The following is a 26,761-nucleotide window of genomic DNA, read 5'->3' as shown; positions in this document are numbered from 1 at the left end:
CAATCACGTCCAACTCTTTGTGACCCCATGGACTGTATGTAGCCCACGAGGCTCTTCTGTCCATGGAATTCTCCAGACAAGAATACTAGAGTGGGTAACCATTCCCTTCTCCAGGGGATCTTCCCAGCCTAGGGATCAAACCCAGGTCTCCTGCATTGCAAGCAGATTCTTTACCATCTGAGCCATCAGGGAAGTCCTATAAATGCTTGGGCCTTCTAATATATTCAAAGCTCTAATAAAGTCGTCAGGTGCCTGCATCTGTATCTAAAATTGCCGTGAACATGGCAGTTTTGAATAAAGACCAATTGTGCTGAGTTGGTAACTGAAATACCAAGGGGGCGTTGCTGTGATGATGTGATTATCCAAAAAGAATACACTATTAACAGATTTCCAAACAAAACTAAGTATAATTGATTGCCTTCCAGAAAAATTTGGTATATAACTAAAATTGTGCAAAACGTACTTTGTCTGTGTATAAAATGAAGGTTTGTGTAAAATTTGGATTTTTATATACATGAATGTCTGGCATGGCATTCAGAAGTGGTGGGAGACCATCTGCTGCATTACAGGAAACATAGCATCCAGTACTCTCTCCCCATTGGATGCTTACGACTGTGATAACCAAAAATCCCCTTTCCCCGGTTTCTAAATTGAGAACTGTTGCTTTAAATAAAAATGTGTCATACAGTACCAAATCAGTTTTTGAAAAGCTGCAGCACTTTGTTTTGTTTTGAATTAAGAGTAGGCATGAAGGGGTAGAAAAAACTCACCAGCGCGGCCAGAGCTGTAGCACAGTGGGGATGCTCTTTCTTTGTGGCGTAAGTGGTGTCCTCACTGTGTCGCAATCAGTAACTGGTGGGTTTCAGTGTACCCTTCTGCAGTAATGGTGTAGATTGAAGTTTGAATTTTTACCACAGGTTATTGGTTTTGCTTTAACTGTAACATCTAAACTATATAGCTCTTCATTTATACAAAATATTTACCCTCCAGGCATTAGTCATCCTTAAAACACAGTGTAGGTGATCCAGTCTCAAAGTAGTGTCTAAGGCAGTGTTTCTCAAACTATAATGAGCACACAGATCTCCTCTGGATCTTGTTAGCCCACAGATTCTTAATCAGCGGGTTGGACAGAGCCTGAGGCTTCCTGCCAAACTTTAGTCAATTCTGCTGGCTCGAGGCCTGCACTCTGTTTTCTTCATTTTCTTGGCCACGCCGCGTGGCGTGCGGTATCTTAGTTCCCTGAGCAGGGATGGACCTGTGCCCCCTGCAGTGGAAGCCCAGAGTCTCAACCACTGGCCACCAGGGCAGCCCTCAAGGCCCACGCTCTTCCCGAGCAGGGCCATGAGAAGTTCTTAGGTATCCATGCCTTGAGGTGTCCGAACTTAATCAGTATTACTATTAATCACTAAAATTATTTTACTAAACTACATTAGCTTAGTTCTCTAATACTTTTCATTAATGCATAACATAAGGTTTTTAGGATAGAGATAAGAAAAGTCATCAGTATTTTTCTATCACTATAAAACTCATCTCCCATAATGTTGCTAAGTATTCCTTAAGTAAAGGTTATGTATTTAGTATTTGATAGATAAAATGTACAAGAACGGATTTGAAGAGCACCTTAGAATTTGTTGGGATGGGCTTTGCCTCATTCATAAGAAGTGTAGCATTTTCTTTGCCTTTGGTTCAGGTGGATAGAATTGACCACCTTATGACTTAAGGTAAAAAGAATTGGAGTCCTTTTTAACAGTATTTCAAGATACTTGCTTATATGGATGGCATTTTTCTTTTACTTTCAAATTCCTTAGCTTCTCTTCCCTCAGAGCCAGTATGATTGTACTTGCATGGCTCCTTTTCTAGTTCATTCTTATTCTAAGCAGATAAATCGGTGCAGACTGAACTTATGGTCCAGAGGCATTTTGTTTTCTGCCCCAGAACCTGTGTCTATCTACTACATCTCTTTATCACCCATCAGAGGAAAACTAAACTCTTTTTCAGAGTTCTGAAAGCCCTGAATCTGTCATTCTCATTTAACCAAACTCATCTCATTCTTAAATATTCTCTTGACTTTACCCGTCTACTGTGAAGTTTTTCCTGTTGTGAACTAGCACAGACATGAAGTCAGAAATACTTTTGATGCTTTTGAACTGCGGTGTTGGAGAAGACTCTTGAGAGTCCCTTGGACAGCAAGGAGATCAAACCAGTCAATCCTAAAGGAAAACAGTCCTGAATATTCATTGGAAAGACTAATGCTGAAGCTGAAGCTCCAATATTTTGGCCACCTGATGGCAAAGATCTGACTCATTTGAAAAGACCCTGATGATGGGATAGATTGAATGCAGGAGGAGAACCGAACGACAGAAGATGAGTTGGTTGGATGGCATCACCGACTTGATGGAGATGAGTTTGAGCCTTCTCTGAGAGATGGTGAAGGACAGGGAAGCCTGGCGTGCTGCAGTCCATGGGGTTGTAAAGAGTCAGACATGACTGAGCGACTGAACTGACTGAAATCAGAAAAAATATTTGAGGGCTTTTTGTATACCAGGAACCACAATACTAGCTGCTTTTTTTTATATGCGACTAAATTTAATCCTCAAAACCATGACAAGTAAGTAAAAATATCAGTCTTATTTTAATGAAGATGAATCCATTTGATAAAACGACCTGCCTGTACAACCCAGTTTGTCATTGGCAAATTTGAGACTGGGATTTGAATCCATGTCTTCTTTTTCTTACTATTCCATAGAGGAGAATTCTGAAATGAAGGATCTGGGTCTTGAGAAGGTTAGGTAGAAATGAAGTATTTTGTGGGCCAGTTGGGGAAAAAATTACCAGAGGAAGAACAGTAGTCTCAAGAAATAACAGCAGATGTCTCAAAAGAAACAGGTGTTTATATTAAGTTTATATTGTTGTTGTTCAGTCACTAACTTGTGTCTGACTCTGCGACCTTATGGACTGCAAGTGAGGGGGCCTGACTGATTGCCTGTTGTTGTTGTTCAGTCGCTCAGTCGTGTCCGACTCTTTGCGACCCCATGGACTGCAGCACGCCAGGCCTCCCTGTCCTTCAGTATCTTCCAAAGTTTGCTCAGACTCATGTCTATTGAGTCAATGATGCCATCCAACCATCTCATCCTGTTGTCCCCATCTCCTCTTGCCTTCAATCTTTGCCAGCATCAGGGTCTTTTCCAGTGAGTCAGTTCTTTGCATCAAGCGGCCAAAGTATTAGAGTTTCAGCATCAATCCTTCCAGTGAATATTCAGAGTTGATTTCCTTTAGGATTAACTGGTTTGATCTCCTTGCTGTTCCAGGAATTCTCAAGAGTCTTCTCTAGCACCATAGTTTGAAAGCATCAAGTTCTTCGGTGCTCTGACTTCTTTATAGTCCAGTTCTCACATCTCTACATGACTATTGGAAAAACCATAGCTTTGACTATGTGATATAGTGATATAGCACTTTGCTGGCAAAATGATGTTTATGCTTTTTGATATGCTGTTTAGGTTTGTCTTAGCTTTTCTTCCAAGGAGTAAGCATCTTTTAATTTCAAGGCTGCAGTCACTGCCTGCAGTGATTTGGAGCCCAAGGAAATAAAATCTGTCACTGTTTCCTCATCTATTTGCCGTGAAGTGATGGGACTGGATACCGTGGTCTTCATTTTTTGGATGTTGAGTTTTAAGCCAGCTTTTTCATTCTCCTCTTTTACCTTCATGAATATCTGAGGCTGTTGATATCACAATCTTGGTTCCATCTTGTGATTCATCCAGCCCAGCATTTCACATGATGTACTCTGCATATAAGTTAAATAAACAGAGTGAGAATATACAGCCTTGACCTACTCCTTTCCCAATTTTGAACCAGTCCTTTGTTCCATGTCTGGTTCTAACTGTTGCTTCTTGACCTGCACGCAGGTTTCTTAGGAGATAGGTAAGGTTGTCTGGTATTCCCATCTCTGTATGAACTTTCCACAAATTTGGGATCCACACAGTCAAAGGCTTTAGCATAGTCAGTAAAGCAGAAGTAGATGTATTCCCCACAGCCAGCTCCTCCCATCAGGAAGCTTGCGCAGAGCTAACTACAGTGACCACATGGACCGCAGCCTTGTGTGGCTCAGTGAAACTATGAGCCGTGCCAATCTGGGCCACCCAGGACAGCTGGGTCATGGTCAAGAGTTCTGACAAAACGTGGTCCACTGGAGAAGGGATGGCAAACTCCTTCAGTATTCTTGCTTCAAGAACCCCAAGAACAGTATGAAAAGCAACAAGATATGATAGCAGAAGATGAGCCCTCCAGGTTGGTAGCTGTTCAATATGCTACTGGGGAAGAGGGGAGAAATAGCTCCAGAGAAAATGACGAGGCCGGGCCAAAGCAGAAATGACATTCAATTGTGATGTGTCTGGTGGGGGTGGTTTATGTGCCATTGTGACAGTATCTGTTGAAGTAAATAATAGGGACAGTTACATTTAGTAGATTCTGAGGAAGTCTGACCCTGCAAGGAACAATATTGCATAGGAACCTGGAATGTTAGATCCATGAATCAAGGTAAATTTTACGTGGTCAAGGACATGGCAAGAGTGAACTTTGACATCTTAGGAATCAGTGAACTACAATGGACGGGGATGGGTGAGTTTAATTCAGGTGAGCATTACGTCTACCTCCGTGGGCAGGAATCCCTTAGAAGGAATGGAGTAGCCCTCAGAGCCAACGAAGAGTCCTAAATGCAGTACTTGGGTGTAATCTCAATAATGATAGAATGATCTCAGTTCATTTCCAAGGCAAACGCTCAACATCACGGTAATCCAAGCCTGTGCCCCAACCACTAATGCCAAAGAAGATCTAAAAGACCTTCTAGAACGAATACCAAAAAAAGATGTCCTTTTCATCATAAGGGACTGATGCAAAAGTAGGAAGTCAAGAGAGTCCTGGTGCAATAGGCAAGATTGACCTTGGAGTACAAAATGAAGCAGGGTAAAGGCTAATAGTTTTGTGCTATTAGCTATCAGGAGAATATGTTGATCCTAGCAAACTCTCACAGGATACAACTATATTCATTCGTGGACATCACCAGATGGTCATTTCTTAAATTAGACTGATTATATTCTGTGCAGTCGAAGATGAAGAAGCTTATATGGCTGTTGATTATATAATGTTGATAACACTTGATTTGCAAAGGGGATTTTTATAAAGTAACACATGCTATCTAAGCCATCTCTCCATGAACCACTTCCAAAATTGGTTCACTGTTTTCTTAAAACAGTTGTTTATGTGCCATTGTGACAGTATCTGTTGAAGTAAATAATAGGGACAATTACTTTCAGTAGATTCTGCAGAATGATTTAGCAGAAGTCTTTAAAACCTGAGAAGGAAGTACTTTCTCAGGAGATTAGACCCTATGTTATAACAAGAGGACAATGTCTAGATAGGGAAGCGACTTGCAGGTTATCATACCTGTATCTTAATTTATACCAGTGCCAAGAATCTTGTTTCCAAAGTAGGAAACTAAGAAAGAGAAAAACCAGTGTCACTTCAGACCTACAAACCACCAGATTAAAGGATTAGAAATGGAGGCATAATTCTGCATAACCAATTTATCTCTTTACCAGTGCTATCAGTTAACCGATCACTAACCTCTCTAATGACTGTGCATTTTATAAAAGACAACTTTGGCTCCGATTGCAGAGCTCATCTGCTGTCCTGGATTAGGCTTTTCTGGGGCTGCCCTGGGTCTTCGGTGGAGCCTGTGGACTTCTCTAGTTGTGGCGCGTGGGCTCAGTAGTTGTGGCTTAATTGCCCCGTGGACTGTGGGATCTTAGTTCCCAGGCCAGGGATCAAACCCACACTCCCTGCATTGGAAGGCAGATTCTTAACCACCAGATCACCAGGGAAGTCCTCTGGGATAGTCTTACATGCTTCCTGATTTTCAACTCATCAACTATTAAAAGAATTCTGATTCTCTTCAATTACATTCCCTGAAAAGATTTTATTCTGTAGAGTGTCAGATTATCATTTTAGAAAATCTTTTCCTATTTAGTGATCAGTACGCTAAAGTGAAAAGAACACTGAGCTAGAAGCTAAAAAACGTTTATTTTAATCCTGGCTTTGTGTGATTGGGTGTTTGGTCTACTGGGCGTTGTTGTGGAGATTTTTGTCTCCTTGTACTTAATTATTACAGGGGTTGGAGGAGGGAAGGTTGGTGATGTAGAGGTTAGTTTTAAGAAATCTAAACAACACTGACAATACTCACACAGCAGAATAGAATTCTAATAATAGTTCAAAGAGTACAGATTTTTGTATCAATTCATTCCTGAGTTTAAATCCCACTTCTACTGTGTACTAGTTGGCTGTCCTTGGGCATATCACTTAATCTTAATACACTAGGAAATGATTATCTTGTTCAGCCTTTGTGAGAGACTCATAGAACAGTGGCCCAGTATCGTCTTTGCTGTTGAACACCATCCTGGGGAGATGGGATCTTTGGGTCTCCCCACTGTAGCTTCCGGCAGCATTTCAGGTTATTACAGTTTTCCTGCTTCGAATTTGAAGATGTGATGGTAATGTTCTTCTTTGTAAGGTCAGAATTCCTTACGTTCCTTGCCCACGCTTCAGTTTCATAAGGTTTACATCTCACAGGAGGATATAAAGCTCTTCAAATATTTCTGCATACTGTAGCCTCAATAAACTTTTGTGGGATTATGCAAAAAGTCAGTAGTACTAATAATTCACTTTGGATTTCTTCCCGTTTTGTGGTCTACATGCATTCTACTAAGTCATCCAATACATAAGGCCAAATTCTGCAGTATAAAGTAAAAGACAGAAGCCAATAGGAGAGTGGTTCTGTATACAGCGGAGAGATCGGACCTTGGTCAAAAAGTACAGCTGCTTATGTTTCAGCAGTCTAAACTTTTGAGAGGGTCACTGTTTCCCAGCTATAACTGCTCTAGAGTAAGGTCATAAATTCAGTCACCTTTCCTTTTCCAGAATAATAGCAGAAGCTAGTTTATTTACATACCTTGAAGGGGCTAGAGAATTTCACACATAATTTTCCTATAGTACGGATTCCCTGGTAGCTCAAATGGTGAAGAATCCGCCTGCAATGCAGGCCACCCTGGTTTGATTCCTGGGTTGGGAAGATCCTCTAGAGAAGGAATAGGCTACACAAGCTTCCTCTGTGGCTCAGCTGGTAAAGAATCTGCCTGCAGTGCAGGAGACCTGGGTTTGATTCCTGGGTCATGAAGATCCGCTGGAGAAGGGATAGGCTACTCACTCCAGTATTCTTGGGCATCCCTTGTGGCTCAGCTGGTAAAGAATCCACCTGCAATGTGGGAGACCTGGGTTCGAGCCCTGGGTTGGGAAGATCCCCTGGAGAAGGGAAAGGCTACTCACTCCAGTATTCTGTCCTGGAGAATTCCATGGACTATACAGTCCATGGAGTCACAAAGAATCAGACACGACTGAGTGACTTTTACTTTCACAGTAGGTGTAGCAGCTAGACTATTCTTAGGAACAAGATGAACTAAATTTAAAATTATTTTCTATGTTATATATAACTACTCATACATTTAACTCTGAAAATACTGTTTTATGAGTTTTTCTTAATTTTGTCTCCTTGGTTTGTATATTTTGGTTCTGTTATTTATAATTTGACAGTTTTTAGAATCTTCAGTTTAAGCGAAAATTCTTTTCAACCCTTTTCTCAGATGAGTATTTACGTGAACTCTTACTTACCTGCATTCTTAAATAGAGCACACTGCTTTAATATTTATCCCGTTTGCATGTTCACTGAGCCCTACTGTATACCAGGCATTCTCCCAGGTGCAGTTTATCAGTAAGTTTATATTCCAGTAGGAATAGAGATTGTGTTTCTTAATATTTTGTCATCTTTTATTAAGTCTTCAGTACCATGCCATTATATTCCCTCTTCAGCATTTATGTAGTATATTTGTTTTTCAGTATATATTGCAAAGATTTATATTTTCAAGTATTGTACTTTTCGTGTGTATTTCCGGTACAGAAATTGCTTTCAGAATTCCTGGACACCACGCGGTCCTGCTGTGGACTGGCTGTGTGACCTTGTGCACGTGCCTCGGGTCTTGTTTCAGCGTTTGTTCACTTACTTGGCTGGGTCAGGTCTTGCTTGCTGCCCGCCGGACCTCTGTGAGCCGGGCTCGGTCCTTCAGTGGCGGCACTGGCTCCTGTTGTTGTGTACAGGCTCCAGTTTGCACGGGTTGCAGTTGTGGGGCATGCGGGATCCTAGTTCCCCAGTCAGGGATTGAACCTGTGTCCCCTGCATTGCCAGGCAGATTCTTAACCACTAGAGCTCCAAGGAAGCCTTCAGTCCCTCAGTTTTCTATTTGCATAGTGGAGGGTACACCCTCGTTAATCCTCGTAATGATAGATCTTTCAATAAGAGAGTAGAAGCCATCACACTGGAATGCGATGAGCTGACCAACCGTGAAATCATTTGCCCCTGCCTCGCCCCTTCTCCCCCACCCCCCTGGTGCAGTGGACGCCGTGTCTACACCTGCCCTTCTCATGCTCTGATGGGTGGCTGGAACTCTTCAAATGCTCCCTGAGCACATCTTCAGCTGCTCTGTTTTCAGTCACATTTAAACGCTTGAGTTTCTTCCTCCTGAAAAAACAAAAATCCATACCCATTCATTGGTGGTTTTTCTTACCTCCTATTAACTCGACCCTCATCACGCCCCTGAAGCTGCTCTTGCCAGTGTTACCAGTAATCTCCTTATTGCTGTTTCTAGTGGGTCTGTAGTGTTTGCCTGTGATTACATTTTTGGAAAAGAAGATGGGTGTTGATAAGGTTAGTCCTTAAGGCTGCAAGGACTTTGGGAGACGGTTTGATGTCCTTAGGTCAGAAAGGAAAAAGTTTTCATTAATTCATTGACAAATATTTATCAAGCACTCTACTAATCATTGAAGATATGGTAGTTAACAAAATAAGTAAAAGTGCCTTTTCCTCTGGAGCTTATTGGAGAAAATAGATGAATACAATAAGTATATTATGTGTCAGATAAAGATAAAAGATAATCAGAAATAAAGCGAAGAAGGAGTAGAGTTTAAATATGTTGGATTTTAAATGCCATGACTACAGAAATCCTCACTGGGGATAAGCCATTTGAGCAAAGACCAGAGGAGATGAAGGAAAGTCCCGTGCAGATATCTGGTGGAGGAGTAGGCCTGGCAAAATTTCTTAACAAAAAATACTTCTTTGTTGTATGAAATGTTTTTATAAAGATTCTTATTCTTGTGGTAAAAAGGAAACTAGATATTTTTAGATGTACTGCTACAAATTGACTTTAGGATAAAACAATATTCATTATTCTTATAGAATAAGTGAAGACAAAAATTCTAAAGTTAATCTTGTTTCATATTCCTTTTGACATCTAAATGGTTACATGCTTTTATAGTTGGGACAGTTTGTTATCATTGTTGTTCAGTTTCTCAGTCCTGTCTCTTTGCAACCTGTGGACTGCAGCCCAGGCCTCCCTGTCCTTCACCATCTCCTGGAGTTCACTCAAACTCATGTCCATCAAGTCAGCGATGACATCCAACCATCTCACCCTCTGTCGTCTCTTTCTCCTCCTGCCTTCAATCTTTCCCATCATCAGGGTCTTTTCTAATGAGTCAGCTCTTCGCATCAGATGGCCAAAATATTGGAGCTTCGGCTTTAGCATCAGTCCTTCCAATGAATATTCAGGATTGATTTCTTTTAGGGTTGACTGGTTGGATCTCCTTGCAGTCCAAGGGACTCAAGAGTCTTCTCCAACACCACAGTTCAGAAGCATCAATTCTTCAGCATTCAGTCTTCTTTATGGTCCAACTCTCACATCCATACATGACTATTGGAAAAACCATAACTTTGACTAGATGGACCTTTGTTGGCAAGGTAACGTGTCTGCTTTTTAATACACTGTCTAGGTTTGTTGTAACTTTTCTTCCAAGGAACAAGTGTCTTTTATTTTTGTGGCTGCAGTCACCATCTGCAGTGATTTTGGAACCCAAGAAAATAAAGTCTGTCACTGTTTCCATTTTTACCCCATCTGTTTGCCATGAAGTGATAGGACTGGATGCCCTGATCTTAGTTTTTTGAATATTGAGTTTAAAGCAGTTTTAAGCCAGCTTTTCACTCTCCTCTTTCACTTTCATCAAGAGATTCTCTAGTTCCTCTTCGCTTTCTGCCGTAAGGGTGGTGTCATTTGCAAATCAGAAGTTATTGATATTTTTCCTGGAAGTCTTGATTCGAGCGTGTGCTTCATCCAGTCCGGCATTTCACATGATGTACACTGCATATAAGTTAAATAAACAGAATGACAATATACAGCCTTGACATACTCCTTTCCCAATTTTGAACCAGTCCATTGTTCCATGTCTGGTTCTAACTGTTGGTTCTTCACCTGCATACAGATTTCTCAGGAAGCAGGTAAAGTGGTCTGGTATTGCCATCTCTTAAAGAAATTTTCCACAGTTTATTATGATCCACACAGTCAAAGGCTTTAGCGTAGTCAATGAAGCAGATGTTTTTCTGGAATTCTCTTGCTTTTTCTATGATCCAGTGGATGTTGACAATTTGATCTCTGGTTCCTCTGCCTTTTCTAAATCCAACTTGAGCATCTGGAAGTTCTTGGTTCGTGTACTGTTGAAGCCTGACTTGGAGAATTTTGACCATTACTTTGCTCTCATGAAATGAGTGCAGTTTTGCAGGAGTTTGAACATTCTTTGGCATTGCCCTTCTTTGGGATTGGAATGAAAACTGACATTTTCCAGTTCTGTGGCCACTACTGAGTTTTCCAAATTTGCTGAAATATTGAATGTAGCACCTTAACAGCATCGTCTTTTAGGATTTGAAATGGCTCAGCTGGAATTCCATCACCTCCACTAGCTTTGTTCATAGTGATGCTTCCTAAGGCCCACTTGACTTCACGCTCCAAGATGTCTGGCTCTAGGTGAGTGATCACACCATTGTGATTTTCTGGATCGAGAATATCTTTTTTGTATAGTTCTTCTGTGTATTCTTGCCACCTCTTCTTAATATCTTCTGCTTCTGTTAGGTCCATACCATTTCTATCCTTTATTGAGCCCATCTTTGCATGAAATGTTCCCTTGATACCTCTAATTTTCTTGAAGAGATCTCTAGTCTTTCCCATTCTATTGTTTTCCTTTATTTCTTTGCACTGGTCTCTGAGGAAGGCTTTCTTATCTCTCCTTGCTAATTGGAACTCTGCATTCAAATCGGTATATCTTTCCTTTTCTCCTTTGCCTGTCACTTCTCTTCTTTTCTTAGCTATTTGTAAGGCCTCCTCAGACAGCTGTTTTGCCTTTTTGCATTTCTTTTTCTTGGGCATGGTATTAATCACTGCCTCCTGTACAGTGTCACAAACCTCTGTCCGTAGTTCTTCAGGCACTTAATACTTTTATGTTTGGGACAATTTAGATGATGGCATATTTATTCCTTAAAGAAAAGTAGGTCTTTTTTTGAGTAAGTGAAACCTTTGCTGAAGTAACATAGGATAGCTCTGTACCTCTCTAAACTAGCTTACTGAGGTTCAACAGAAACCATTTTAGGAGAAGAAATTTTAGCATTTGTACACTTAGTAGCATTTCAGCAAAATAGTCACTCTTAAGAGCAGTGAAGCTATACATTCTCTGCATTATATTTAAAAGCCTAATTTGTTTAAAGGAGATGAAAACCGTAAGAACAGATTTATGGATTGCCTCCTCTATCTGGGAAGATTTGTTGTTCCATTAGTCATCAGAATAGGGTCTTCCTAAACCCTCAGGTGGACTTCAGTCTAGTTATGAAGGATTAATGTGATTTATGTCATTGGTTAGTTTTCAGAGAAACCAGCTGTTAGATATTAGAAAACCTTCAGCAGGTAAAATCCTGAACCTGCCATCCTCTTCTCTTTCACCCCTCACAAATGTAACAGATTTTCAGAAGTACTGCAGACAAGGAGTAAGCAGGTGGCACACGATTTCATTAAAATTTAAGAGGTAGTAATAATGAATCACTGGCCACTTTTCCTGGTTTCTTAACATTATAACAGGCAGTGAGAAACAGCATTTCCCTACATTTTGGTTGTCTTCCAGGTTTCAAGTTTCTCTCCTTCAGTATGACTGTATTAATTATCATGTGTACTGCTTTATAAGCACGAGACTATCTAGAAAACATTTTATGGTTGTTTGTGAAGGATGGAAAAAGAGCCGTTACTGGGCTTGACAGGAAGGTGATCTCTTGGAACGAGGTGTTCACATATCCAGACTTGAACAAGGTTTTACGTGTATTGTCTAGACCTGAGCAATGGTAGTGCAACTGCTGAAAACCACCTGCGACTGGTGAAGAAGTGCTGGTCAGGCAATATTTGAGAGACTGTGTACTCAGTTAAATGTTTTCTCTCAGCATTGTTAGTTGCTCTGTAAGAGCATGCAGTTGTCAGGTTTCATTGTTATTCCCAAGTGTACAAATTCTTCGCATTTTTACCCCCTCTGTTTTCCTCTTCTTTCTCCTTCCTTAGGAAGAAGGATTGTCCCATCTCCAGGAGATAATATTTAAGGTCTGTTCTAGCCTGAGCACATGGCAAGCCACCCCAGCGTTCTTGCCCGGAGAATCCCGTGGACAGAGGAGCCTGGCGGGCTTCAGTCTGTGGGATCACAAAGATTTGGACAGGACTGAGCAGCTGATCACAGCACAGCACTAGTCAGAGCCTAGATCCCTGTGTTATTGATCAAATAACATTATTGACGAGAGCATTCGGGTTTCAAGAAAATTAATCACAGGGTCTCATCATGGGGATGATTCAAGAAGAGAGAAATCAGATTTGAAATTTAAACAGCCATAGAAAAAATGACTTGAGTTTTTAAAAAAATAACGTTTATTTCTAATGCCCTTCCACACCGTTTTCAAAGATGGTGAATTCATGACTGTCTTTAGGTTTTCCTGTTATTAAGCAAAGTTCTATAATTTTGCCATCTAGAGAGAAACACTGTTAAAACATTCTAATGTTAGAATGTATAGCTGATTAACTTTGCTCTATGGAAGAAACGAATACAATATTATAAAGCAGATATACGCCAGTGAAAATTCATTAAAAAGAAACCTTTTGATGTGTATCCTTCCCATGTGCTTTCACCACACAGTTTTAAACAATTAGCTCCATGCTGTACATACTGTTTTACAGTCTACTTTAAAAGGCTATGAGTGATTGAAAGTCACTCAGTTGTATCTGACTGTTTGCAACCCCATGGACTATATATACTCTGCCTTGGAATTCTCCAGGGCAGAGTACTAGAACGGTAGCTTATCCCTTCTCTAGCAGATCTTCCTCACTCAGGAATTGAACCGGGGTCTCCTGAACTGCAGGCGGATTCTTCACCAGCTGAGCTATCAGATCAGATCAGATCAGATCAGTCACTCAGTTGTGTCTGACTCTTTGTGACCCCATGAATCGCAGCATGCCAGGCCTCCCTGTCCATCGCCAGCTCCCAGAGTTCACTCAGACTCACGTCCGTCGAGGCAGTGATGCCATCCAGCCATCTCATCCTCTGTCGTCCCCTTCTCCTCTTGCCCCCAATCCCTCCCAGCATCAGAGTCTTTTCCAATGAGTCAACTCTTCGCATGAGGTGGCCAAAGTACTGGAGTTTCAGCTTTAGCATCATTCCTTCCAAAGAAATCCCAGGGCTAATCTCCTTCAGAATGGACTGGTTGGATCTCCTTGCAGTCCAAGGGACTCTCAAGAGTCTTCTCCAACACCACAGTTCAAAAGCATCAATTCTTCAGTGCTCAGCCTTCTTCACAGTCCAACTCTCATATCCATACATGACCACAGGAAAAACCATAGCCTTGACTAGATGAACCTTTGTTGGCAAAAGTAATGTCTCTGCTTTTGAATATGCTATCTAGTTTGGTCATAACTTTCCTTCTAAGGAGTAAGTGTCTTTTAATTTCATGGCTGCAGTCACCATCTGTAGTGATTTTGGAGCCCAGAAAAATAAAGTCTGACACTGTTTCCACTGTTTCCCCATCTATTTCCCATGAAGTGGTGGGACCGGATGCCATGATCTTCCTTTTCTGAATGTTGAGCTTTAAGCCAACTTTTTCACTCTCCACTTTCACTTTCATCAAGAGGCTTTTGAGTTCCTCTTCACTTTCTGCCATAAGGGTGGTGTCATCTGCATATCTGAGGTTATTGATATTTCTCCCGGCAATCTTGATTCCAGCTTGTGTTTCTCCAATCCAGCGTTTCTCATGATGTACTCTGCATATAAGTTAAATAAGCAGGGTGACAATATACAGCCTTGACGTACTCCTTTTCCTATTTGGAACCAGTCTGTTGTTCCATGTCCAGTTCTAACTGTTGCTTCCTGACCTGCATACAAATTTCTCAAGAAGCAGATCAGGTGGTCTGGTATTCCCATCTCTTTCAGAATTTTCCACAGTTTATTGTGATTCACACAGTCAAAGGCTTTGGCATAGTCAATAAGGCAGAAATAGATGTTTTTGTGGAACTCTCTTGCTTTTTCCATGATTCAGCGGATGTTGGCAATTTGATCTCTGGTTCCTCTGCCTTTTCTAAAATCAGCTTGAACATCTGGAAGTTCACAGTTCACATATTGCTGAAGCCTGGCTTGGAGAATTTTGAGCATTACTTTACTAGCATGTGAGATGAGTGCAATTGAGCATTCTTTGGCATTGCCTTTCTTTGGAATGAAAACTGACCTTTTCCAGTCCTGTGGCCACTGCTGAGTTTTCCAAATGTGCTGGCATATTGAGTGCAGCACTTTCACAGCATCATCTTTCAGGATTTGGAATAGCTCAACTGGAATTCCATCACCTCCACTAGCTTTGTTCGTAGTGATGCTTTCTAAGGCCCACTTGACTTCACATTCCAGGATGTCTGGCTCTAGTTCAGTGATCATACCATCGTGATTATCTGGGTCGTGAAGATCTTTTTTGTACAGTTCTTCTGTGTATTCTTGCCGTCTCTTCTTAATATCTTCTGCTTCTGTTAGGTCCATACCATTTCTGTCCTTTATCGAGCTCATCTTTGCATGAAATGTTCCTTTGGTATCTCTGATTTTCTTGAAGAAATCGCTAGTCTTTCCCATTCTGTTGTTTTCCTCTATTTCTTTGCATTGATCACTGAAGAAGGCTTTCTTATCTCTTCTTGCTATTCTTTGGAACTCTGCATTCAGATGCTTATGTCTTTCCTTTTCTCCTTTGCTTTTCCCTTCTCTTCTTTTCACAGCTATTTGTAAGGCCTCCCCAGAGAGCCATTTTGCTTTTTTGCATTTCTTTTCCATGGGGATGGTCTTGATCCCTGTCTCCTGTACAATGTCACAAACCTCATTCCATAGTTCATCAGGCACTCTATCTATCAGATCTATCTGAGCTATCAGGGAAGCCCAAAAATTGAAAGCCAGATAACATCTAATGAAAGGGACTAGTTAAATATTGTTACATATGATGTACTATATATTGAAGATATTTTAGAATAATATTTAATAGCATAGAAACTAATAATCTGTATGCTGTGCTATAATCTGTATTATTAATATTTTCTATGCTATTAAATATTATTCTAAAGTATTTTCAATAGCTGCAGTACAGTACATCATATGTAGCAATATTTAATTAGTGCCTTTCATTAGATATTATCTGGCTTTTATAAATTAAACAGAAGAGAACGATAAAGTTCAGGTAGTTTCATGGGTTTAAATTTCATTTTTCCTTCACAGAAATAATTACACTTCTCTGGAAGATGAAAACTAATATTTTTTTTGCATGCTTGTAAACCAAATACTGTGTAAGATGCCTTGTAGTTTCATATTCATGTAATTTTTAGCTATTTTTAATCCCCAATATTTTAGATAAAGATGTCCATATGCATATGTATTAGACATTTTGTAGTAAGTTAATAGTACATAGAAAATGTTTACCTGAAAAAGTCCTTCAATAATCAATAGAAGACAGTCAAAACTTAGCTTGTATTTCTGTTTTGGCTTTTAAGTATATAATATAATAAGAATGTTTAATGTTTTTGTGCTTTGTTCAGTGTAAAGGGTTTTAGGTCTTCAAATTATATGGTTAATTGGCATTTATAGCTTTGGGAGGAAAAAAAGTGGGTGATTCCCTAATGAATTTTGGGTTTAACTTATATGACTACTGTTATAGATGATTTATAAATCACATTTCAACTTTAAATTATGGCAGATAATTGTCTACTAGGTGAAAATGATTTCCCTTCGCTTAAAATTTCCAACATAACTTTCAGATTTTGCACTTCTAAAGTCTCAGAACAGAACGTTCAGTGATAGAAGGACGAGGAAAGTTTGCAGAGGAAGGGTGAGGGCGGTGCGGCGGTAAGACTGCTTTCACGGAGCTCACTTAGAGTCCTGCCTGCTAGCTCATACAGCCAGCCTGTTTTGAGAAGCGAGGCTGCTGCTTGTAGGGCCTCGTCTGTGTTATCTAACGCAGGGGATGTTTTTGTCTCAGTCACATAGATCAGACAACAACCTGGCAGGACCCCAGGAAGGCCATGCTCTCCCAGATGAACGTCACCGCCCCGACCAGCCCACCGGTGCAGCAGAACATGATGAATTCGGCCTCGGGTGAGTGCAGTGCTGTCGTGAGGGCACGCCACGTGGTGCTTTGGCGAAACTTTCTGTGGAAGACAGTCGTTATTCTTTCAAGGAAACTGGAATATGGGTGATGGTTACTTTCTATCCTCTTGCATGAGAGAAACTTCTTTATTTCAAATAGCCGACTGTACCAAACCCTTGTTTAATCATGAATACATAAGGGACTTGGTGATTGAAAGCCAGCAGTTTTCCAAGTTTCATTTCTGAAGTGAGTGTCTCAGATTCCTAGTTTGGTTAATGTTGACATGCTCATGCTTTATTCTACCGCTTTCTTGTGTCCGAGACCTTAGAGTTGAAGTTTCCCTCTTCCTTTTGTGGTTTGGACGGGAAGCCACCTCTTAGCGTGAATGTTTGTTCTACTTTGAGAATAACGGGAAGGGAGCAACTTATAAAACCCCAAAGCACCTTTCTTAGGGCTGGTACATGCTATTTAACGCATTGCCACCTTTTTCATAGAAGATAAACCTGAGTGTACGTTTTTTTCTGTCTCCTATTTGGCAGTTTACTTAAATTTGCTGTTTTTCTTATCTGTGTAATTGGGAGTAACAATGCCCCTTATTATAGAGAGGAAGACAGTAAAGGAAATAATATACATATAAAGCTTTTATATTACACTTCTAATATGGAGTGGGTACTAAGTAAAGGTTTAGTTCCTTCTTCCCTATGTCAGTTAGATTTTGGATGGCTTCTTTCTTCTTTGTTACATAGGCCCAAGGCCGTAGCTACCCATTATGCATCTTTGTGCATGGTAGGAAAAGGGCTTCCCAGGTTGCATTAGTGGGTAAAGAACCTCCTGCCAACGCAGGAGACTGAGAGACACAGGTTCAATCCTTGGGCCGGGAAGATCCCCTGGAGGAGGGCACAGAAACCCACTCCAGTATTCTTGCCTGGAGAATGCCCATGGACAGAGGAGCCTGGTGGGCTACAGTCCATGCGGTCACAAAGAGTCGGTCGGACACAGCTGAAGCGACTTAGCACTCATCCCGCCCCCTCCTCGGGGAAGATGCCCCCCAAGCCTGGGGTCGGGGCTTGGAGCCTGTGGGCTGGGCCTCTGACCACGCCCCTGCCCCATGCTTTACCCGCCTCACTGAAGTCCTGGGTCAGGGCACAGATGGCAGCAGCAGTGCCCGTGATGGCCTTCCCCCTCACAGCCCTACCCAGCAGACCGATCAGTGCGATGCTGTTGGAAGCTGCACTGTAGATTTTCTTAAACAGCAGCCTTTGGAAAGGGACTGGTAGAGGTGGAGAGAGGGGTACAGTTCCTTGTAGGAAAGCTCATGAAACTCAAAGTGTCCTTCTACCCTAGAGGTGATGACAGTGTGTTAGGACGTTCTGCTGTTCCGTAACTCCATCCTTGCCTTCGATGGGTTGAACACTTGAAAGAATTGAAGAAAATGAAAATCAAGGCAAGATTCGTGACTGAGCTTTTCTTGTCATAAAGCTTCCATTTTATCTGCGCTTATTTTAATGTCAGCACCTTTACTTATCCTCAGAACATGTTTTATGTGTGACATTGAAGTTAAACTTTTTTCAAAGGCCAAATATTATGCAAGTATTTATTGACTAATATTTTTACTTGACAGCTATTTTTTTGATTATCAAATATCCAAATAAAAGTTGTGTAAGCTGCTTTGTATTTATAGTTCAAAGAAGATGATGCTCATTTTTCATTTTGTCATAATCCAACTAAAACTATACCTGGGAAATTAGTAAAAAATAATTCATTAATTTAACTTTTATCTTGGAAGATCAAGCATTTTGCTTCTATAAGATTGACTATTATACTTTAAGAACATTGGTTTGTTTATGTTTTTCCTATTAAATTTTCTAACAGTAATGGTCTAAGGAAAATAATTGGAATCAAGTTTATGTTTAAAACCAAAAAGATGTATCAAATTGGTATTAATGGATTTTAGAATATTTGTGTATATTTTTATTTCAGCTCTGTGTTTTGTAAAATATGAAATGTGTTTTTCTGTACTACATAAAAATTACTAGACATGCTTGCTGCTGTGTTGATTAAAGAGGTGACTTAGGGAGGAATGGTTTGAGTAAAGTGGCAGGAGGCACAATTGTAGTGGGTTGGTGTGTTTTTGTGGGGAGGGGCTGGGAGTTGTACGAAGAGAGGCTTAGATGTGGAGAGTTGAAGGCAGGACCTGAAATGGGAAAAGCCACCCCTCAGAGACCTGGGCATGCTGAAGTGGTGGTGTGGTGTGTGCTGTTCTCTGCTTAGTCGCTCGGTCGTGTCCAACTCTTTGCAAGTAGTCCTCAGGCTCCTCTGTCCATGGGATTCTCCAGGCAAGAATACTGGAGTGGGTTCCCTTGCCCTCCTCCAGGGGATCTTCCCAACCCAGGGATCGAACCCAGGTCTCCTGCATGCAGGCGGATTCTTTACCATCTGAGCCACCAAGGTGTTAAATAATAACAGGAAGCCCTATTTACATGCCAGGCTTCCTGCTAAGGTCATTTTGTACAGTCCCCATAATGGTCATTAAATTAGGTGCTGTTATTAGTCTCACTTCACATTTGAGAAACCTTGAGTGGCTATTTAAAAATGGAAGACTTTGTGTTGTTGCCATGCTTTGGAATGAATGCCATGGGAACTGTAATCTTGATAACCTCATGTTCATGTACAGTTACAGCCATAATGTCATGTTAATAAGGATTCAACTCAGGGGCTTCCCCTTCTCCGTCTGAACCGAACTTAGGGTGTTTGGTGACTGCATTCTCCACTGAGGTACAGAGCATCATTTCTCGAATAGCTTTAAGAGAAAATGATCTTATCTCTCAGTCAAGGATTTCTCCTAGAGTACAGCAGCAGAAGTGATACTCCTCTGTGCTTGGAAAATAGTCTTTTGAGTTTTCAAAGCCTGGAGCCTGTGAGCAAGAATTGTGAGGATATTTAAATAAATTTTCAGGGTATTGACAAAGTCGCTAGCCTATTTCCAGTTAAGCAAGGTATCTGCAGACAGTTTTCACCTTGAAGACAATTCCTTCTGAACCTGCTAATCTGAAGCCTTTGTATAAAAGAGAAGGATACACAGCTGTTTCGAAACCCTTTACTGAGTTAATCAAGCTAAATGCAGCTTGATTTACATTTTTGTCATTAATTATTTTAACTGGAACTTCCTATTGTTAATCTTTTATAAAAAAGAACTCACCTCATTCAAATATTTGAGTCCAGCTTTGTGTTCTGTTCTAATTATTTCTAATCAGATCACTTTCCTATATTTTCTCTAGACTCTCTAGGTTTCTGCATAGGTTTTAATGGAACTATATTTTTAGATTTTCTCCAGTTCTAAGATGTTATGAAATCCAGTTTCTTTCACTGGAATTTGGTTTAGCAGAAGTGATTAGTTTACTTTTGCATTTTGTGTCTTTTTCACAATATGAGGTTGAAATGATGAGTTGTATTGCTAGACTGGAGGTATGTGGTTTATAATTGGCTAAATTTCTGTTAGTATTAGTCGCTCAGTCATGTCTGACTCTTTGCAACCGTAGCCCACCAGGCTTCTCTGTCCATGAGATTTTTCCAGGCAAGGATACTGGAGTGAGTTGCCATTTCCCTTCTCCAGGGGATCTTCCCAACCCAGGGATCAAACCCAGGTCTCCTGCATTGCAGGCAGATTCTTCACCTCTGAGCCACTGAGAAATCACTTAAAGATGCACCTGGAAAGGGTTCTAGAGGCAAGACTTACTTGATCCTATGAAGAAATTTATATTCTTTTAACTGGCCATTTAATTAGCAAGACAGTGTCAGACTTTATTTTCGGGGGCTCCAAAAATCACCGCAGATGGTGATTGCAGCCATGAAATTAAAAGACGCTTGCTCCTTGGAAGGAAAGTTATGACCAACCTAGATAGCTTATTCAAAAGCAGAGACATTTTGCCAACAAAGGTGCGTCTAGTCAAGGCTATGGTTTTTCCTGTGGTCATGTATGGATGTAAGAGTTGGACTATGAAGAAGGCTGAGCGCCGAAGAATTGATGCTTTTGAACTGTGGTATTGGAGAAGACTCTTGAGAGTCCCTTGGACTGCAAGGAGATCCAACCAGTCCATTCTAAAGGAGATCAGTCCTGGGTGTTCATTGGAAGGACTGATGCTAAAGCTGAAACTCCAATTTTTTGGGCACCTCATGCGAAGAGTTGACTCATTGGAAAAGACTCTGATGCTGGGAGGGATTGGGGGCAGAAGGAGAAGGGGACGACAGAGGATGAGATGGCTGGATGGCATCACTGACTCAATGGGCATGAGTTTGAGTGAACTCTGGGAGTTGGTGATGGACAGGGAGGCCTGGCGTGCTGTGATTCATGGGGTCACAAAGAGTCGGACACGACTGAGCAACTGAACTGAACTGACTGAATTAGCCAAGACAGTGAACTTAGTAAAAAGGAATTTGAAATATGAGGAAAAGAAAATTACAAAATAAGAGGAAATTTGAGTAATAAGTAAAATAATTCTACTTTTCTTTACATTAAATATATAATATATACATATATAAAAGTATACACAAACCGTATCCTATTAAATCGATGATTGCCCATGACAAGTTACATTAAATGTATTATGTTTATGGCACATTGTTGTTGCTCAGTCATGTCGGACTCTTTGCAACCCCATGGACTGCAGCACACCAGGCCTCCGTGTCCATCACCAGCTCCCAGAGTTAGCTCAAACTCATGTCCATTGAGTCGGTGATGCCATTCAAACATCTCATCCTGTCATCCCCTTCTCTTCCTGCTCTCAGTCTTTCCCAGGATCAGGGTCTTTTCCAATGAGTCAGCTCTTTGCATCAGGTGGCCTAAGTATTGGAGTTTCAGCTTCAGCATCAGTCCTTCCAATGAATATTCAGGACTGATTTCCTTTAGGATTGACTGGTTGGATCTCCTTGTTGTCCAAGGGACTCTCAAGAGTCTACTCCAACATCACAGTTCAAAAGCATCAATTCTTTGGTGCTCAGGCTTCTTTATGATCCAACTCTCCTTTTATGCTCCTTAGAAGAAAAGCTATGACAAATGTAAACAGCGTATTAAAAAGAGGTGACAAAGGTCTGCATAGTCAAAGCTGTGGTTTTTCCAGTAGTCATGTATGTATGTGAGACAGAGTGTGTGAGAGCTCCATTTATATGAAGCTTTTTATTAGTAGCTTGTCACCAATGATTCACAAGATTGCTGAATCTTAAAGCTGCAGTATAAAGAAAATATATCCTGTGCTAATCCAGAAATAACTTGGTGCCAAAGGACAGGTGACTATTGAGGATTATTAAAAATGGCATAAGCCTTGATTTAAATGATGCAGTGTCAGTGAACCCTCTGTTGTCTGCTTTTTTAAAAACCTACCTTTGAGAACAATTTGATAAAATCAGATGTCTTGTTACAGGTACATTTTAAGGAATTCATTATTTTCATGGTTTAAGTCTGGCATTTATTTGACTAATGCCTGAATCTGCCAATACAGCACTTTCTGATTTCCCTGTTATGAAAACCTGCATGGAATTCCTAGGAAATCTGTCAAGATAGGTGGAGAAAATGCCATCTTGATCATGGAAGATGATGCATGTTGAAGGAATTTGCTCAGCACCTCCATTGCTGTGGGGGAAACATTGAGAAGCAGGCATAGTGTGTCGTTTGGAGGTGCCTTCATATTTGCCTGTTGTATTACTTCTGCTTTGTGTAATCTCTCAGAGGACCAAATTCCAGATGGGAAAAAGATTGTTACCAAGGAAAATATGACATAGAGCAGATGTGAAATGTAACAATAACAGGTAAAAGGTTGATAGTGAGATTTTTAACTTTAAAAAACACAGAAGAGCTAAGGATGTATGAAAAGTACAAAGCTGACCTCAGAGTTTAGGAATTGCTGATTCCTACTTATGTGTTGTAGTTCGCAAGCGTTTAAGTTCTGCTCTTCACCTTTGGAGTGAGCTCAGGAGGAGTTTAGAATGAGGGTTAAAGATCAAGGGCTCTGGGTCAGGCGGACACAGGTTTGAATCCCAGCTCTGTCTCTTAATTGACTATAAGATCTTGGATAAAGGAGTATATTTACTTGTGCCTCATTTCTTCACTTGGAAAATGGAGTGACAATAAAAATAATAACACTGAATTTGTAGGGCTGTGGTGAAGATTAAATGATACAATATTTATACAAAGTGGGTACATAGAAATTATTATTAACAAAATACAGCGCTTGATATAATATACTGAATAATAAAGTAAATGTGATTTCATATGATATTTTACAATTTAATCAGTTTACATTACCTGGTAATTACTGTTCAGTTCAGTTCAGTCACTCAGTCATGTCTGACTCTGCAACCCCATGGACTGCAGCACACCAGGCCTCCCTGTCCATCACCAACTCCCGGGGCTCACTCAGACTCACGTCCACCATCAGTGACGCCATCCAGCCGTCTCATCCTCTGTCGTCCCTTCTCCTGTCGCCTTCACTCTTCCCAGCATCAGGGGTTTTTCCATTGAGTCGACTCTTCTCATCAGGTGGCCAAAGTATTGGAGTTTCAGCCTCAGCATCAGACCTTCCAATGAACACCCAGGACTGATCTCCTTTAGGATGGACTGGTTGCATCTCCTTGCAGTCCAATTACTGTTAACTTCATTTTAAATAAGTTTGTTATAATCTTTTACCACACTATCTTTAGGGCTATGTTTACAAGCTTTTTAACACCAAATATACATCATTAGTTCTTATTCAACTCATGTGTTATCTGCTGACTTTTAGAGTCACATAGATTGCCCATTTGGTATAGAAGTTGTAAGAGTGTTAAATGTAAATATCGTTTTCTTCTCATGGGTCAGACTTTTTCCTGATTCTTAAAGTTTTTGATTATTGTAAGGTGGAAATAATCTGCCAACCTGAAGTTGTAATATAGGGAACAAGACTATACTAAAGTATACCAAATGGGAATAAAACTATAATAAAGCCCAACATCGAAGCAGTGAAGTACAGGACAGAGGCAGTGTATCCCAAATAATCTTTTTTAAACCAAAATTAGTGCTTTTTTCTCATCTGCTAATTTTGGTAAATTAAGAAAGATGACCACAGGAAAAGAGAAAAGAGTAAAAAGCAAAAAACATAATAATTCCAAATTAATATAATCCTTAAAGAGACTCAGTTTGTTTTATTCAGTGTCTTGATTTATTTGTTAATTAAGTTCATGAAAAAATGGTTAATACTATGGAAGCAAGAACCACTTTTTTAATTTAAAAATATGGACCAGTCCATTTCATGTTAATTAAAGTTATCAGTAAACAATATAGAGGGATTATGATGGTAAAAATATTTATTTGTGAAATAGAAAAAATAATCCAATTAGAATCTCCAAACGAGTTGCAGATGACAATAGCTTGCAATTATATCTTCAGTATTTAGTTCTTCCAAGTTAGTGTTAGTCGCTCAATCACATCTGACTCTGCGACCCCGTGGACTGTAGCCCGCCAGGCTCCTCTGTCTGTGGGATTCTCCAGGCAAGAATACTGGACTGGGTTGGCACTTTTTAATCTTGATGGTTTCATGAAATTGCTGCTGATGAAACATGCCACTCATGTCAGGGCAGCTAATGGCCTGTATGTTACTCTGGTGGTGAGAGCTTCTCACTCCTTCTGCAGTGGGAATCACTCTTGATATTGACTAATTCCATTCATGATTTTTAACTGAAAAGTATTTTCTAAATAATATTAAAGCTCAGAATACCTGAGCAAGGCAGCAACATTTGGCAAATGAAGCAAGGTGTTAGCTTTATTCTGAATTTACTTAGTTACATTTCTGAAATGACTTTCAGACTCCCTCCACACCAAATGTATCAGTGGAACTTTAAATTCAGTTATTCTGGAATCAGGGCATGTGTTTCTATATTACTTAACATATTGGCATGTACAATATATGTTGTTCGATTCTTTGCAACCCCACGGACTGTAGCCTTCTATGCTGCTCTGTCCATTGAATTCTCCAGGCAAGAATACTGGAGTGGGGTGCCATTTCCTACTCCAGGGCATCTTCTTGACCCAGGGATTGAACTGTATTCATGTATTTAGTTATATGCCCTATTATTTCATACAAGGTAATTCTTTTCTGTCTTCGTTACTTTAGAGGTTATCTTCGAAAGCAAGGGGAGACATATAGAAGCTCAAGATTGCTGAGGTCCCTTGGTGTGATCTTAGGGCATGAATAACAAATATTTTAAAAAATGTATTAAAAGCCTCGTAAGTAATCATTTGGGAAAGTAAAGTTCACTTGAATTCTGAAAGTTACTAAGAATTTGTTGTAAATACTGAGCCTAATGAAAAAAAGGATATAAGCTTATTTTGGTTACTTTAACAGACTAACTTAGAAGAGTGTGAAGATATTGTTAAAGAATATACAGGAAAAAATTGATGCATACCTCTGCTACCAGCTCTTAGTAAAATGAGTTACTAGGAAGTAGTGTTTTAAAATACACGTGTCCATGTTCAACTTTTCTACAGTGATTATTTGTACAATTTAGGAGACTTTGCTCAGCTTTGGAGTAGAAAGGATAAAAAAGATTAAATTATTTACATTTAAGAACTAAATAAATGCCTGTTTTCGTGTCTTCTTTTGATAAGCATTGCAGTATTACTTCTGCCTTTCCTACTGATTTCTAAATCCTGGCTATTCTCTGCTGTAATAATTTTATGACTCACAAGAGGAATATTTGTGTGAAAGATTAAGATGCTAATTCTTTTAAAATGATATCCATAGACTACCATATATAGCCAGCATCAGTGAAATGAAAAAAATATTGCAACAGTAGAGTTTTTCAAAATAATAATTTTCTTTGGAGTTAAAAAGGTAAAGAGGTGATAAAACTTGAGGTTAAAATTTTACCAACGGTCATTACTTTATTGGAACATTTCTGAGGTCTAAGTAAGCTTGTAGAAAGCTAATCTTTTATAAATTTACATACTAAAGCTATAAAGTTAAAATCTTAAGACTCAAGTTACAGTTAAGAAAGTCTGAAGAGTTTCATGTTGGAAAGTTCTCTGAGCTTGCACTCGGCCTTTTCCTGTGGGAAGTTCACCTGGCTGTAACAGACTAATGGATTTAAAAGTCTTCTTATTCAACCTTGAAACAATTGAATTGTTCACTTTCTAAATTACTCATTCAACAAGTATCAGTTACTCTATACTAGACATTATAATGGCCACTTGGATTATGAAGTCAAAGTAAAATAATTTCTCCCCATGCAACAGTAAATGCATGTTTACTGTTGGGAGACAAACACTGAGCCGAGAAAGCAGGGAGAACGGGTAGATAGAGCTGCAGAGAGCAAAGCAGACATCTGTAAGGTTTGCTCATTCCCGCCACAAATGCTGAATATTGAACGTGTGCAGAGCACGACTCTAAATGTTCTATAAGAATATAGAACAGAAACAAATACACAGTGTAATCAGTTAAAAATGGAAAGGGAAAAATAGTTAAGCATCAGAGAGGGGTTGACTCGGGGATGGAGGGAGATAATCATTTTTAAATAGCTTCTCCAGGATAGTCCTCTGTAATCAGTGATTTTTGAGCAAAGATGCAAATGAACTGAAGAGCCATGCAGATAGCTGGGGAAGGGAATGTTCCATGCCTATCGCAACAGCCAGGTCAGAGGTGCTGAGGCACATTTGAAGAACAGCAGGAAGGCCATTGCAGCTGGAACAGCGGTGAAAAGGAGCATGGAAGCCATATTATATAGGGGTTTGTAGGTTTTGAACAGAGCAGGGACATGATCTTGAGTAAGTTTTTAAAAAGAAGGAAGATTAGTTACTGGGCAGTTGCAATAATTCAGGGGAAACAATGGACCAGGGTGTTTGAAGGGAAGTGGTTAGAAGTGACTGGACTCAAAACCTAAATTTTAGTAGTTGGTGCTGCTGCTGCTGCTGCTAAGTCACTTCAGTCATGTCCGACTCTGTGCAGCCCCATAGACGGCAGCCCACCAGGCTCCCCCGTCCCTAGGATTCTCCAGGCAAGAACACTGGAGTGGGTTGCCATTTCCTTCTCCAATGCATGAAAGTGAAAAGTGAAAGTGAAGTCACTCTGTTGTGCCCGACTCTTAGCGACCCCATGGACTGCAGCCCACCAGGCTCCTCCATCCATGGGA

At 40.2% G+C, this 26,761-nt stretch overlaps 1 protein-coding gene across 12 annotated transcripts in view; it reads left to right on the top strand.

Annotated features, from left to right (window-relative positions):
* The window catches only part of YAP1 (Yes1 associated transcriptional regulator), a 135,536-nt gene that overhangs the window by 48,678 nt on the left and 60,097 nt on the right, over positions 1–26,761 (top strand). For all 12 annotated transcript variants that reach the window (XM_070803317.1, XM_070803319.1, XM_070803318.1 and 9 more), the window contains exon 3: positions 16,499–16,614. In XM_070803317.1, coding sequence (XP_070659418.1) covers positions 16,499–16,614 — 116 coding nt within the window. The remainder of the gene's footprint in view (positions 1–16,498; positions 16,615–26,761) is intronic.

This window comes from Bos indicus, chromosome 15 (assembly GCF_029378745.1).
Source record: "Bos indicus isolate NIAB-ARS_2022 breed Sahiwal x Tharparkar chromosome 15, NIAB-ARS_B.indTharparkar_mat_pri_1.0, whole genome shotgun sequence".
In the NCBI taxonomy this organism is placed as follows: Eukaryota; Metazoa; Chordata; class Mammalia; order Artiodactyla; family Bovidae; genus Bos; species Bos indicus.
This window is presented reverse-complemented; position numbering and strand designations above follow the sequence as displayed.